General features: G+C 38.4%; 1 protein-coding gene across 1 annotated transcript in view; it reads left to right on the top strand.

Annotated features, from left to right (window-relative positions):
• Positions 1 to 14,805, top strand: part of ATP13A5 (ATPase 13A5) — a 138,978-nt gene that overhangs the window by 111,785 nt on the left and 12,388 nt on the right. The window contains exons 26-27 of the mRNA XM_045287560.1: positions 7,176 to 7,350; positions 10,020 to 10,222. Of these exons, the coding sequence (XP_045143495.1) occupies positions 7,176 to 7,350; positions 10,020 to 10,222 (378 nt within the window). The remainder of the gene's footprint in view (positions 1 to 7,175; positions 7,351 to 10,019; positions 10,223 to 14,805) is intronic.

Consider the following 14,805-nt stretch of genomic DNA (forward strand, 5'->3'; position numbering starts at 1 on the left):
GTCATTACTGGTGATGAGGCATGGTGCTATTCTTACAACCCCCAAAGCAAACATCACTCAAGTCAGTGGAAGACACCATTGTCACCTTGACCAAAAAAAGCTCTTAAAGTGAAATCAAAGATCAAGACGATACTCATTTATTTTTTGATGTTAGGGCGATAGTGCATTTGGAGTTCATTCCACCAGGTCAGACTGTTAATCAAGCTTTCTATTTAGAGGTTCTGAAAAGATTGCATAACAATGTGTGACAAAAAAAAGCCTGATTTATGGCAGGCAGGGGTCTGGTTTTGCCACCACAACAATGTACCTGCATTGTCACACAGCCATCTCAGTGAGCCAGTTTTGGGCAAGAAACAGCATGCCTCTCTTGCCCCATGCACCTGACTTCACTCCTTGAGACATCTTTTTGTTTCCTTGAATGAAGAGGGACATGAAAGGACAGCAATTTGATGACATAGAAGAAGTGAAGAAAAGAACAAGGGAGGTGCTGTCAACCATCCAAACAGATGAGTTTGAAAAATGTTTCTAAGAATGGGATTGCCGATTTGACAAAAGTTTTAAGTATAATGGACAGTACTTTGGAGGTGATAAGGTTGTTTTTTTAAAAAAAAAATTCAAATGCATAGCTTTGAAAGGAAATTCATTTGGTGGGGAAGGGGAGTACCCCCTTGTATATTACAGAGAAAACCAAGAGGAAAATTAAGATGAAATCAGAACATCGCTTAGAAAATGACATGATTTAAAATCAAATTACTGAAAAAAGTGGCTCCGAGCCACTGTCTTGAAGGGGCTTTATTCTAGCCCCCTGGCTTCTCTCTTCAGTGGCACCTACTTCAGCTAGGTGAAGACAGAGGGGGCTGCTGAAGAATCTAATTCTCAAACAAATCTGAGAACAAGAACTCTGATGCCCGTGGGCCTGAGGAGGGACAACGCACTAACAAGAATCCAAACCACTGGTACTCAAGTTGATTTTGACCCATGGCAACTCTATATGCTTCGAGGCAGAACTGCACTCCACAGATGTTTCAATGGCTGTGATTTTCTGAAGTACATCCCCAGGCCTTTCATCTGAGCTTAGAACACCAAAAGGTCAAAATAGAGACTGCCTTAGCTCCTGCTTCTTTTAAACATTTTTATTATTTTCATCTCAACTCTCATATTTTTTCACTTTGCAAATGACCCCAAATGGTTGTCCCAGTATTGGGCTTCCACCATTTTTCTCCTCACCCTTTCTCTCCCAATTTGTTCAATCTCTTAGTGTCCCCATTGCAAATCCTTCGACAAGAAATTGTATTGACCCACCTTGGGTAAGATGTGCACCTCTTGGCCATTCATTCTGTGAGGAAGCTCAGAGGCATCAAGGTCCAACTATGACAGCACACAAGAGGAAGCCAGTTCCAGCAAAGGCAGCTGTGGGAGGGAATCTGTCCTTTATGCAGCTACGTATTTTGCATAAACTTCAGTGCCTTCTAACTTCTTTTGGTTCTTACTCTCCTCTGAGGAGCTAATGGAAGACATAGGTCTTTTCACTTTGGGAATATTATAGTGGACATGAAAAGTTTTGCACATAACTTAGGGGATTTCAAGCTAATACCAAGGGCTCAAGTAGAAAGAAAATGTTTTGAGAATGATGATGGCAACAAATTTATAAATGTACTTGACACAACGGATGAATGTATGAGTTTTTATGAGCCTCCAATGAAATGTTCTTTAAAAATAATATTATTTTAGGGGAGTTCATGTGCTTCTTGATACCCGACTCACATAACACATGTAAATAATAGAAAATAAATAACTTTTGAGGAAGAAGCATTGCTAATGACTTCCAAGAAATGCAGAGCCATTTAAAACGATTATTTGTCATGGAATTTAAAACTGTTAAGTTCTCCCCTGTAGCCGACTCTGTGCTGGACTAAGCAAGGAGCAGAAAGCAAAAACAGGCTGGGTTTCTCCCCTCAAAGAACTCACTGTCTGCTGAGTGTACGTGTAACAAGATTTAGGACAAGACAACCCGCCTTATAACAGCAGCATGAGCAATATGCTGTGGGAGCTCAGAGAAGGAAATGATTTATTCTGAACAAAATATAATACTTCACAGTTTGCATTCCTTTGCAGGAAATCTGATAGCATGTATCAGCATTCTTTTAAGGAAGCCTGGACAATTCAAAAACTTTCTCTGACTGCTGATCACCAGCACTGCCCAGGACTATTTCAGGGTCCCTCATTGTCCTCTCTTTGATTGGCAGTCTCCACACTCAGGAATATTCTGGAGGACAGAGAACGTGGAGCTTTTTCATTAGACTTGCATTTATATCACCACCCTGTCACTCACTAGCTGTAGGTCCCTGAAAAACAAACTCCATTTTTTCACCTGTGAAATGGGAGCTATAACACCCACACCTATTTTGGATTGCTCTTAAAGGGAATAAAATCATATAAATATTTATAAACAGCACGGTTTCCCGAGTCTAGTTGTTATTGTTACATGCCACGGAATGTCTTTCAGCTCCTGGCGACCTTCTATGCAGCAGAACGAAGCACTGCCCAGTCCTGCACCATCCGCACAATTACTGTTATGTTTGAGCCCAGGGTTGTAGCTGCTCTATCAATCCTCTCCTTCTCTGATCTTCTTCTTCTGGGACTGGTCTCTCCTGATAACACGCTCTGAGCACAGGAAATGAAATCACGCCATCCTCAATTTTCAGGACTATTCGGGGTGTACTTCCTCCAACATAAATGAGTAACTGTTCTTCTGGCAGACCACAGCACTTTCAATATTCTTCACCAATATCATAATTCAAAGCTATCATTCATTCTCTGATCTTTCTTATTTATTGTCCAACTTTTACATGCATATGAAGTGATTGAAAATACCATGGCTTGGGTAGAACCCTAACGCACGCCTTTTCTGATTATAAACAATACAGTATACTCTTACTCTGTTTGAATGACTGCCTCATGGTCTATGTGAAAATTCCACGTGAGTGCAATTTACATGCTCTGGAATTCTCATTCTTCACAATGTTATCTATAGTTTACTTAAGTCTACACAGTTGAATGTCTTTACATAGTAAAACACAAGCAAACACCTTTCTAGTTAAGCCAAGATTCATCTGATATCAACAATATCCTTAATTCCATATTCTCTTCTGAATCTGGCTTGAACTTCTGGTAGTTCGGGGTCAATGTACTATTGAAACTGTTTTTAATTAGCTAGAGCAAATTTTTACTTGCATGTGATATTAAAGATATTGTTCAGAATTTTCCACATTCTTTTGAGTCACGTTTCTTTGCCTTTTTGAAATGAGAACAAATAAGTATCTTCCAGCCAGTTGGCCAAATAGCTGTCTTCCCAAATTTTTTTGCATAGCAAGCTGCATCAGTTTGTTGAAACATTTCAATCAATATTTCTTTAATTCCTTGTTTTTCACTAATGCTGTCAATGCAGCTTGGACTTTTTGAGGGTGGGGGTAGGGGTAGGGGTGGGGGAGCCATGACTGCATTTTTTTCCCATTTTTTTTTCTGATGTTGACTCCATCATTCATTGACATTTTCTTAAATTCTTTTAGCTTAAGGTAAGCTAAGCATGTTCTTCCCTTTTGGTTTACTAACTCCAAGTCTTTGAACCTTTTAAAATGAGTTTTCCGTTTGTCTAATTGACCTGCTTTGTGTAATTTTCTGTCCAGCTCTTTCACTTCATCTTTTCTTTTACACTAGCTACCCAGTTCAAGACAAGTTTGAGAGTCTTCTGACATGCATTTTGGCCTTTTAAAAATGTACCCTCGTTTTAATGACCTTTTGCTTTCTTTCTATAGGATGGTCTTGATGTCATCCCATGATTGATTTAATCTCAGGTCATTCGTGCTCACGGTGTCAAATGTCTCTCAATTGAGATCAGATGTATGCAAGGTTGTGTTTGGGCTCTCATGAACTTGTCCAAAATTCGCCAGGTAGAGTCTTGCCATTCTCCCTTCTGAAGAGCATTCAAACAGTACTTCCTCCAAGATAGATGTGCTCTTTCTTCTGGCAGCCCACAGACTGTCAGTAGTCTCCACCTGCACCATAACGCAGAAGCAACTCTTCTACTTTGGTTTGCCTTCTTCACGGTCTAGGTTTTGTGTATATGAGAGGGGACTGAAAAGACCAGGGCTGGGGGCAGACCGGCTGTAGCCTTCAAAAGGACATCTTTGCCTTTTCAGCACGTTGGAGAAATCATTTATAGCAGATTTTCCCAGTGCAAATTATTCGATGTCCTGACGACTGCTTCCACAGGCGCTGAAGGTGGATAGAGTCCAACGAAATCCTCGACAAGTTCAATCTTATCTCTGTTTGTCATGACGCAACTTGTTGGTCTGGGTGTGAGGATTTAAGTTTTCTTTATGGTAAGTTGTAATCCACATTGAAAACTGTTGTCTTTGACCTTCTTTAGTAAGTGCTGCAGGTCCTTTTTTTCTTATTTAAAAGTCTCTTTTCCACCATTTCTTTCCCGTTATTTTGAGTCTATCTGTTCTATGCATCAATGTTTATCATTATTCCATTATATTACAACATCTTTTCCCCAATTTTTTATTAAATTCTTTTATTGGGGGCTCTTACATCTCTTATCACAATGTATACATTCATCCATTGTGTCCAACACATTTGTTCATATGCTGCCATCATCATTTTCAAAGCATTTTCTTTCTACTTGAGTCTTTGATATCAGCTCCTCATTCCTCATTTTCTCCCCTCCTTCCCTATCCCCCCTCCCTCATGAACCCTTGATAAGTTATAGATTATTATTTTCATATCTTACATCATCGTCTGCCACCCTTCACCCACCTCTTCATTGTTCATGCTCCTGGGAGGGGGTTATATGTTGATCCTTGTGTTAGATCCTCCCTTTCTCCCTCCACCTTCCCTTAATCCTCCTGGTATCTCTATTCTCATTGTTGACCCTGAGGGGATTACCTATAGTGGATTCCCTGAGTTGCTGGCTCTTATCTGCAGCAGTGTGCATGTTCTGGTATAATCTGATTTGTAAGGTAGAATTGAGGTCATGATATAGCGGAGGGAAGAAAGCATTAAGGAACTAGAGGAAAATTGTGTGTTTCATCGGTGCTATACTGCACCCTGACTGGTTCATCTCTTCCTTATGACCTTCTGTGTGGCGATGTCCAATTGTCTAGAGATGGGTTTTGGGTCTCCAAATCATACAAGTCCTCTTAACTTTCTGCAATATGGAGAAAAAGTCTAGATGGCCATTAACCAGTTGCCATTGAGTAGATTCTGATTCATGTGTTATAGAGTAGAACTGAGTTACATGCTTTAGTTTTTGCTATAATCTGTATGGGAGCTGTTCACCAAGCCTTTCTTCTGAGACTTTGCTCGGTGGGTTCAAACCACTAACCTTTGGATTCAAATACAAGCATAACCCATTTGTGCCACCCAGGGGTCATCTAGAACACATTGCCATTGGGTTTCTTTTGATTCATGAAGACACCATATGTCACCGATAGAAACTGTGCCCTATAATTTTCTTGGCTATAATCTTTATGGCAAGAGATTGTCTGCCTGTTTGCCGTCTTTGGAAAGTATGAACCACCAATCTTTAAGTTAGTAGTTGAGTGTAACTATTTTGTACCACCCAGGTCATAGAGCTTTAGAATAACTGATACGGGAAAAAAAATCTCTGGAGTTCCTTCAGACATTTCATAACAGAGATTTTTTTATATGAAAAATATGATTACCCGCCAAACGCACATGCAAGAAGCTATTTACCTTACAATTTTGTTTTTGGAAGTGGAGGGTGGGGGGTTCACCAACATTTGCCTCCCACATACGTGTATACACACACCCTAATTCCTTTCCTCTGACCAAAAACTAGTGATTAGCTGTGGAAAGGAAAGAATCCAAGGCAGATGTAAAGACAAGAACTAAAACATAAGGATTTTGATGCAAATCATTAAATGTGGTGTTTCTAGTTGCCGACTTTCCTTAGCTTCTCCCCTGTTTTGCCTTGGGAAGTAACACACATTTCATTTTTATAATCATGTTAGAATGTGTAGCTCCTAAAAAGGATATAATCTTTTTTTCTTTTCGTTTTGTTTGATAGTTGTTCTTTTTACTCTCCACCTACTTTAAATGTCAAGAGATAAATTCTAGAACCCAAAATGCAATGTAATTTAGTACTTCCATCTGGAAGCGTGCTTTTTCTGTGAGTTCTTTTTCCAAACAGAGTGTCATGTGCGTGAGTAGCCCTCTGTTCCTGTGCTTCCTGGGAGGAAGCACAGCTCACCTCTAGCATCTCAGATGGGACCTGGCACATTGAAACATTTATAGAGATGGTGTGAGTGAATAATAAAGAAAGTCCTTTTTGCGTTTTAACTACCTAATATATCCAGGGTAGGCCTGGTGGTATAGTGGTTATGCGTTGGGCTACGATCCCCATGGACAGCAGTTCAAAACCACCAGCAGCTCTGAGGGGGACAGACTGGGCTTTCTACTCCTGAAAAGGGTTACAGGCTCAGAAGCCCACAGGGGGTCCCTATGAGTCAGCATCGACTCAATGGCAGTGAGTTTTGTTTTTTTAACACATGACAAGTAGGCTGGCTAAACTTCGTCTTACTCTCATCCTAACATTCCATGCTCCCATCATTATCAAAAGGTACTATTGGTAGTGCTTACTCCATTTAGAAAGGAGCCCTGGTGGCATTGTGGGTTAGGCGCTGGGCTGCTAAGGACAAGGCTAGCAGTTAAAACCCACAGGCCACTCCATGCGGGAAAGATAAATCTGTCTGAAACCCTAGGAAGCAGTTCAGCTCTGTTCACTCTGAGTTGGAATCGACCTGATTTGGCAGTAGATAATACAAATTCCATTTGGAAGGTCAATTCCTCTTAACATAACCTTCCCATCCAGCCTGGTTGTACAAAAAATATTCAATAAGATACATTCCCTAATCATAGAAAATTTGAGCCTGTTCCTTTCGTTTCTGAAGCTCAAAACCAAGCAGCAAAGAGCCAAGGCTGGGTAGACTTGGTTATATAACTAGAGAATGTACTCGCCTGGGTGCAAACTCTCATATCATACTAGTTAATTCTGAATCCTATGATAAGGCGTAAGATATTATGCCTCCAAGTGTTATTTTATTTTCCATGATGAAATTGTAACAGGAATAAATGTGCTTATCTTTCAGTGAGTTCAACACATGCCTACCCTAAGTTGGCTCCTTACAGGCCGCCAGGACAGCTGCTCTCTCCCCCTTTGTTACTCTCGGTCATTTTGAATTCCTCTTTCACCATCATCGTGCAGCTGTGTGCATTTCTCTTTGTGAAGCAGCAGCCCTGGTATTTTGAGATCTACAAATACAGGTAAAGTTCAGTTTCTTAATTCCTTCACTCTCTGAGAGATATGCAATGAGCAGTCAATGAACTGGTACACTTTGGGTTCAACAGATATCCTAAAATTTTAGTTAGCAGAAGTTGAGTGTCCACACCTCAAAACACAAGTGCTAGGACAAGACACAATCAATAGAAGGAGGGCTGGAAGAAGCCACGTTGTGTGAGAAGGAGGGGGTCTGTTAAATTGGCCGATGGAAATATAGTGTTACTGGCTGTATTATCCCTCTGTTATTTAAGCATCACATAGACTGGGGTTGAGCATTCTTTTCTGTAGTGGTTCAGCTGCAAACATGGTGGGCTTTGTGGACTAGATGATCTCTGTTGTAACTACCAGGCCTAGTTGTTGCAGCATAAAATCACCCAGCGAATATGTAAACAAATGAACATGGCTATGTTCCAAAAAAAACTTTATTCACCAAAACAGGGTAGATTAGCTCAGTGGGTTGGTTTGCTAAGCTTTAATGCAGACATACACCAATCGATATTGATTTATACTAAATAACATAAACTAAAAACCTAAATAATAACTATTTTTTAAAATGAATGTTAAAGATGCTAGTTGATTGGGTTGGAACACTAAAATCCAATTAGCCAACCTAGTTCTTTCTAATTCTGGCTTTGTCTCTATCAATAGGACTCAGGACAAATGAATTCACTTCCCTGGACTTCAGTTTCTTAAACTATTAAGTAAAGATGACAAGATATGAAATATAGATATTCAAACTATCTTTTTCTGATAAGACTTTACCATTCCCGCCACAAATAAAAATACAGGGAAAATTACTCTTTTGAAGCAGGGCATAACCAACTGCTACGCCCTCTCCCTCCACCTTTGGTCATCAGGTGGATTCTAACACATAGCAATGCTACATAGGGCTTTCAATACTGTCCCTCTTTAAAGGAGCAGACATGCTAAAATATCCTAAGAATATGGAATTCCTTTTCAATTCAAAACTAGGTTTTCCTTTAGAATGATGATGTTAAAAGGTGTACGATTCTGGTTGACTCTAGGAGAATACACTGTGTCGTTAAAAGGGCACAACCCCACCCACCGCCGCTGTGTTCATTCCCAACTCACAGCGACCCTCGATAGGGTTTGGGGACTGTAAATCTTTACAGGAGCAGGATGCCTCATCTTGCTCTTCAGGAGCAGTTGATGGGTTTGAACCACTGAACTCGAGGTTGACAATCCAACGCTTACTTGACTGAGCCTGTGTAGCCTTTAATAAGCTAGCTGTGTTGTAGAAGTCCTCGACTTTCTTATAGGCAATACGAAGGAATTGGGCAGGGTACTCTTTGATATAAAACTATAATTAAGGCCATCTGAGTATAAAGAGGTCTGTCTCCTTTTGTATAAGAATGCCTCAGGACTACTGATTGCTTGCTTTGTTAATTTATTTAGCCAAAAAAGTAAATAAATAAAATAACTGATCATCTACGAGATACCAAGGAGCCAAGGATAATAAGACTTAAGTCTTGCATATAAGTTTACAGTTAAAAATTAATCTTATTTATAAACATTTATGTGGGAGAAAATGTGGTAGTTTGCTTCTTTAAAGATATACAGCCTCGGAGCCCCTATTGGGCAGTTCTGCTCTGCCCTACGGGGTTGCTCTGAGTAAGAATAGACTATATAGCCCCGGACTTGGTTTGAGGTATAAATAGTTGTAAAAGTGGAAAATAGTTTTAAAGTGTCAAGCTGAATCAGAAAGCCAGTAGAAACTACTATGTGGGCTATTATTTTAAAAACAAAATTGAAAAATAAACTTTGCAAATTGATCAATCAGGACTAAGAAAATCCATCTTTTAAGCCAACATGTTCATGAATAAACATTATGTGGCCCCCACTGTGCTAGGTGCAAAGGTTTTGTTGTAAATTCCAGGGTAACCAAAAGCAGAAAAGTACAATGAAAATGTCCACATCTAAGATACTGCCATTAGAAAATATAGCTATATAAACTAACTTATAAACAAGGAACTAAGGGCTGTTATCAAATAATAGAAATGACCAGTTCTGCTTTACCAGCCAAAGCAGAAACATTGCCAATCCAGTGATGTCTGAAGGAGGTTGGGGTGATAGTAGATCTAACTGGAAATGTGCAAACTGTGAGATGCGGGAAAACCAGAAATACTCTCCTGCATGTGGAGTCTAAGGTATCTGTGGGGAGCCACACGAGGCCAGGCCAGGAGGGTAGGTTGTGCGAAGCTGAGAAGTCTGGGTGTAATTTATTGGGAAAATGATGCTGTAGGCACTTCCTAAGCAGGACAGTCTCATGTTTTGATCCTTAGGCTGATTCTTCAGCGGTGTGAGGTGAATTGATTAGACAAGGACTCATTCAGCATCCGAGTTGGCCTTGCTTTAGCCGACACTATTAATTTGCCTTTGGCAATCGTGAGAACACCACAGCACGTGATCATCCGATCCCTTTAGAGGGGGGTCACCTGTCCTTAACGGACGAAGCAAAACCTTGACTGCCTCCGAGTGTCACTTTTGTTTTGTCGTTGCAAGAGTTGTCCAAGATATTCTGGCTGAAGGAGCTTAAAAGCTGAGGTCTCGTGGTAGCGATGACCTCTCATTTATCTTGATTTGGGGGCCTGTTGAATAAAACGTATCATAAGCGCTGGTGATTCTTTTATAGGGAGTGCTTTCTGGCCAACCAAACGAAATTCTCAACAAACATGACTTTGGAAAGAAACTGTACTGGAAATGCCACTATGCTTCCTGGCTCCATTCTGAGTTTTGAGAGCACCACACTGTGGCCCATCTGCACCATCAACTGTATCACTGTAGCATTTATCTTTTCTAAGGGAAAGCCATTTCGAAAACCCATCTACACGAACTGTAAGTATAAGAAGGTTTTAAGTTTCCTTTCTAGTTATTCCTGGCCCTGCTTTGCCTTCCCCCTCGCTGCAGCTGACCGGTGAAGTGACAAGTTGAGGGAGAAACAATTTCCATCCTCCAAAGTGGTCATTGAATTATAAAAAAAGAGTGGTAGCATCCAGGGGCAGAAATCTGCTTGTGCACAGATAAGCACAAACATTATTAAGGGGTCACGTGAGTCCTATCCTATTGTGAGTCTTCAAGAGTCATTTTCAACACATACAAACACATCATGACAAAGCACACACAGCTTGTTGAAGTTAAAAATGAAGACCCCAATTGAGAGAAGTCCTATCATTGACCATACAGTGTCACTTCTGAGAATGAAAGCAGGTACCATGAACACTTATACCAGACTTCAAAAGGACTAGGGGGTAAGTTAGAAATATGGATACCCTGTCTATCATGGATCTTGGCTGAAATACGACAACACAAGAAAGATGCGTGACAGTATTTCATTGACTATGCAAAGGAATTTGATTATGTGGATCATAACTAATTATGGATCGCATTGCAAAGTATGGAAATTCCAGGGCACTTAATTTTGCTTATGTAGAACCTGTTCATTGACCAAGAGGCAGTCGTTCAAACAGAACAAGAGAATACAGCCTGGTTTAAAATCAACCAAGGTGTGTTAGGGTTGTATCATTTCCCCATACTTGCTCAATCTAGGGTTGTATCATTTCCCCATACTTGTTCAGCAAATAATCTAAGAAGATGAACCATTTGAAGAAGAATGCAGCATCAAGATTGGTGGAAGACTTCTTAATAAACTGCTATATGCAGTTGGCACAATCTTGCTTGTCAAAAGACAAAAGGATGAGAAATACTTACTGATGAGACCCAAGTCTTCAGTATGGATTACCCCTCAACTCAGCATAAACAAAACAAACATTCTCACAACTGACCAATAGCAACATCATGACAAATGGAGAAAAGGCTGAAATTGACACGTATTTCATTGCACTGTCCACGACATGGCCCATGGAAGTGGCAGTCAAGAAATCAAGCAATGCCTTGCATGCACTGTATTGGGAAGCTGGAAAAGAAACAAGAACGGCTGAAGAAGAATTAATGTCTTTGAATTTTGGTGTTGGTGAAGAATATTGGCCACAAAAAATGAACAAAATCTGTCTTGGAAGCAAGACAGCCAGATTGCTCTTTAGCAGCAAGGCTAGAGGCACTTTGTCTCATTCCCTGTGGGGCACGTTATGAGGAGGGACCGCGACATCATGCTGCGAAAAGTATGAAGGGCGCAAATAAGATCTGCAGTGAGATGTTTGACGCAGCGGCGGCCCCACTGGAATCCAGCAGCAATAATCGCGGGGGGTGGGGGGCGTGCCTGACCGGCGGCGTTTCTTCCTGTCGTGCACAGACTCAGTATTAATCGGAACAGACTCCACGGCCCCTAACAACAATAACAACAACCATGTATCATGTAATTGGCTTCAGCATGTCAGCATTATAATGATGTGAAAAACATACTTTGATCTAGCTTCTGATTCCTCTATAACTAAGTCCAAATATTGTGACATTTTTTCTGACTTTTGATACATAATTTAAATTGCTTTCTAGAAAATGTGTACTGATTTTCACTTCTATTACCTGCTTCTGCAATCTTATATAGCATACTAAAAAAATAAAAGTTTGCTGATATAACATAAAAAGTGACATTTCTTTGATCACCAGTGACAATAAGCATATTGTCATTTATTAGTTATTTCTCCTCCTGAGAATTATTGTTTCATATTTTTATCCATTTCTATTAGGTGTCCGTTATTTTTCTTATTTATTTGTATGGGTTACTTATTCCTTTGTTCTTTTCTCCCATTATTTTTATTCACAGATTTTTCCCCTCGTTATCAAAGTACATCGCTATTTTAGTTTCATTTATGCTTTTGTAGTATCCAGCCAACTTTCTCTTACTGTTTGAGGTAGGGATCCAACTAGTTTATTCAACGAATTGACAAATTTTCTCTGGAGAATTTATTGACTACTAAATAGTTAAGATTTTTCCATTTATATGCCCCCCAATTATTCATAATACCACTTTTATCACACCTGCATACATGTATACCTGTATACATAAAACTGATAGGATACATTTATATCATAGTCATATATTTATATCCATATCCAGGCTAGGCATTAGAAGGCCTCAGAATGTTCATGGAAATAGAATTGAAAGATCACCATATAAAAACCAAACCAAACCCACTACTAGTGAGTTGATTCAACTCACAGGGATCCTATGGAAGAGTATAGAACTTCCCTGCATGGTTCTCAAGGCTGTAAATCTTTGTGGAAACCAACTGTCACATCTTTCTCCATCAGGGCAGCTGGTGGATTAAAATCACCAAGGTTTTTATAATCCCTTTAAGATTTTGATACTTTGGGCAGAATTTATATATTTACACAATTTTGTCTTCTCACTTAGGAACATGCCAGATCTCTCTCCATTCATCATCCTTTGTTTTATGTATCTTAGTATGTCTTTGTGGCGTTCTCTATTGCAGATCCTGAACATTTAAGAATGAATCATATGTGCTTTATATTTTCCTTTATATTGTTAATGGTTTCTCCCCATTATCATATTTTTTAACTGGTTAACATATATATGTGGGAAAATAGTAGTGAAATTTACACTTATTTTATATCTGAAAATCTTTCTTCATTTTGCTATAAATCTTTGATTCTTGAGTATTTTAGAAAGACAGGATTGTTATCTATAAATTTTAATGATACTTTCTCCTTCCAGTAACTAAAATGCTTATTAATAGTTTCTGCATTAGTGGACTCAGATTTCCTGAGACAATGTTAAATAATAGGAGTAATATCAGATAATTCCACTTTTCAGTAATACTAACTAGTCTCTTATATGTGGGGGAAAGTTACCTGTTTTCATAGAGATTTCGAGGTCTGAACCCCTTTAGTCAGAATAGGCTCTCTGGCAGTGTTTTGGAGTCTCTTGTAAACATGATAGTAACTATCAGCTCAAGGCAGGCTGCATCATTAGAGAACCCACCTCTCTTTCTAGCCAACCAAGAGTACTTCAAAAGATCAAGACTCGGAGTTGTATTTCATCAAATGCCCTTTCATCTTTTACTCAGATGATGGTCTTGTAGTTCTCTTCAGACCTACTGTTAGACTGAGTGACATTTATAATAAACTGTGTTACTTTCAAGTCATGTGCTTGAGCAAGTCCTTCTTGGGAATTACACTAAAGTTATAGCTTACAATTTATAATACTAAAAACCAGTTTTTGTTTAAATGACTATATTTCATGCATATTATTCATATGTTTAAATTTTGGTGTAGTGTTTTGGTAGGTTGCCTAGTAATCTGACTTTTTTAACATAGAAAAAAGTTATAATTTCTACCTAATTATTCTCAGTTAACTTGCAAGAATTCATTAGTAAAATCATTGCATTCCAATCCGTCCTTTTAAAGAATACTTTCTTAGGTTATTGGTTTAGGTTATCCTCTTTTGAAACTGTTTTTTTAAAAACAATATCTATCTTTGCTGAGAGAATTTTATGTCATTTAAGTTATCAAATGCTAGTATTGGATTGAACTGTCATACAATTGTTAGTACCTTCAACAACTCTTTTTGCATCTTCCCATCCAAATTTGATCCTATGTGTTATTTTTCATTTAGGTGTATTATTTATTTTGAATTTATTATGTATTCATTTTGGAGTTTTCTTTAAAGACCAATTCTTTAAAATTCTGTATGTTTTATAATTTCTGATTTGATTTTTATGCTAGTTGTTGTTTTCTTATTTTTTAGTCATTTTTCTAAATGTGTGATTGACATTACAATTCTTGTATTTTCTTTAATTCATATTAAATTAGAGAAACATTTAAGATTAAAAATGTGCAGTTTGCAATTAAGAATATGCAATAGGCTTTAATCTTCCATACGTCTGTGATTTAATCCATGATTTAATCCTTCTTTTACCATTTTGTTTTCAAAATAGTGATTTTTGCTTTCAAGAGGGAAGGAATTTTGTTTGCTTATATTATCCTACTATTACTTTTTTCTGATCAGTATACAAATATAATTTTGACTTCTGTTTTGCCTCAATAGATTTTGTTTTAATTTGTAAATTGGAAGATGTTTTTCACGTAAACTCAGTTAATAATTACAAGTTTTACTATCATACTCAGAGGATCTATTCTGTAAAATGTCTGCTTTGGGTCACTTATGGCAAATTTATGCATCACATAATATGAATTTTCATCTTTGTTTTTCTAAACAAATCATAAATATGAGAAAAAGGAAGTCTCCCTATTCCTGAGGTAAAAGTGTACGTTACTGTATTAAACCAGTCTCAGTAGTTACATTATTCAAATTAACTTTGGCTTGACCTACTTTTTATTTTTTATTTTAACATTTTATTAGGAGCTCTTACATATATAATTGCAATCCATATATTCATTAGATCAAGCATAGGCGTAAAATTGCTGCCCTTATAATTTTCTTTCTTTTTTCAAATTAAATACTTTTATTGAGGGCTCTTACATCTCTTATCACAATCCAT

This window comes from Echinops telfairi, unplaced genomic scaffold, assembly GCF_000313985.2.
Source record: "Echinops telfairi isolate 266 unplaced genomic scaffold, ASM31398v2 ScPeMD7_17;HRSCAF=63, whole genome shotgun sequence".
NCBI lineage: Eukaryota > Metazoa > Chordata > Mammalia > Afrosoricida > Tenrecidae > Echinops > Echinops telfairi.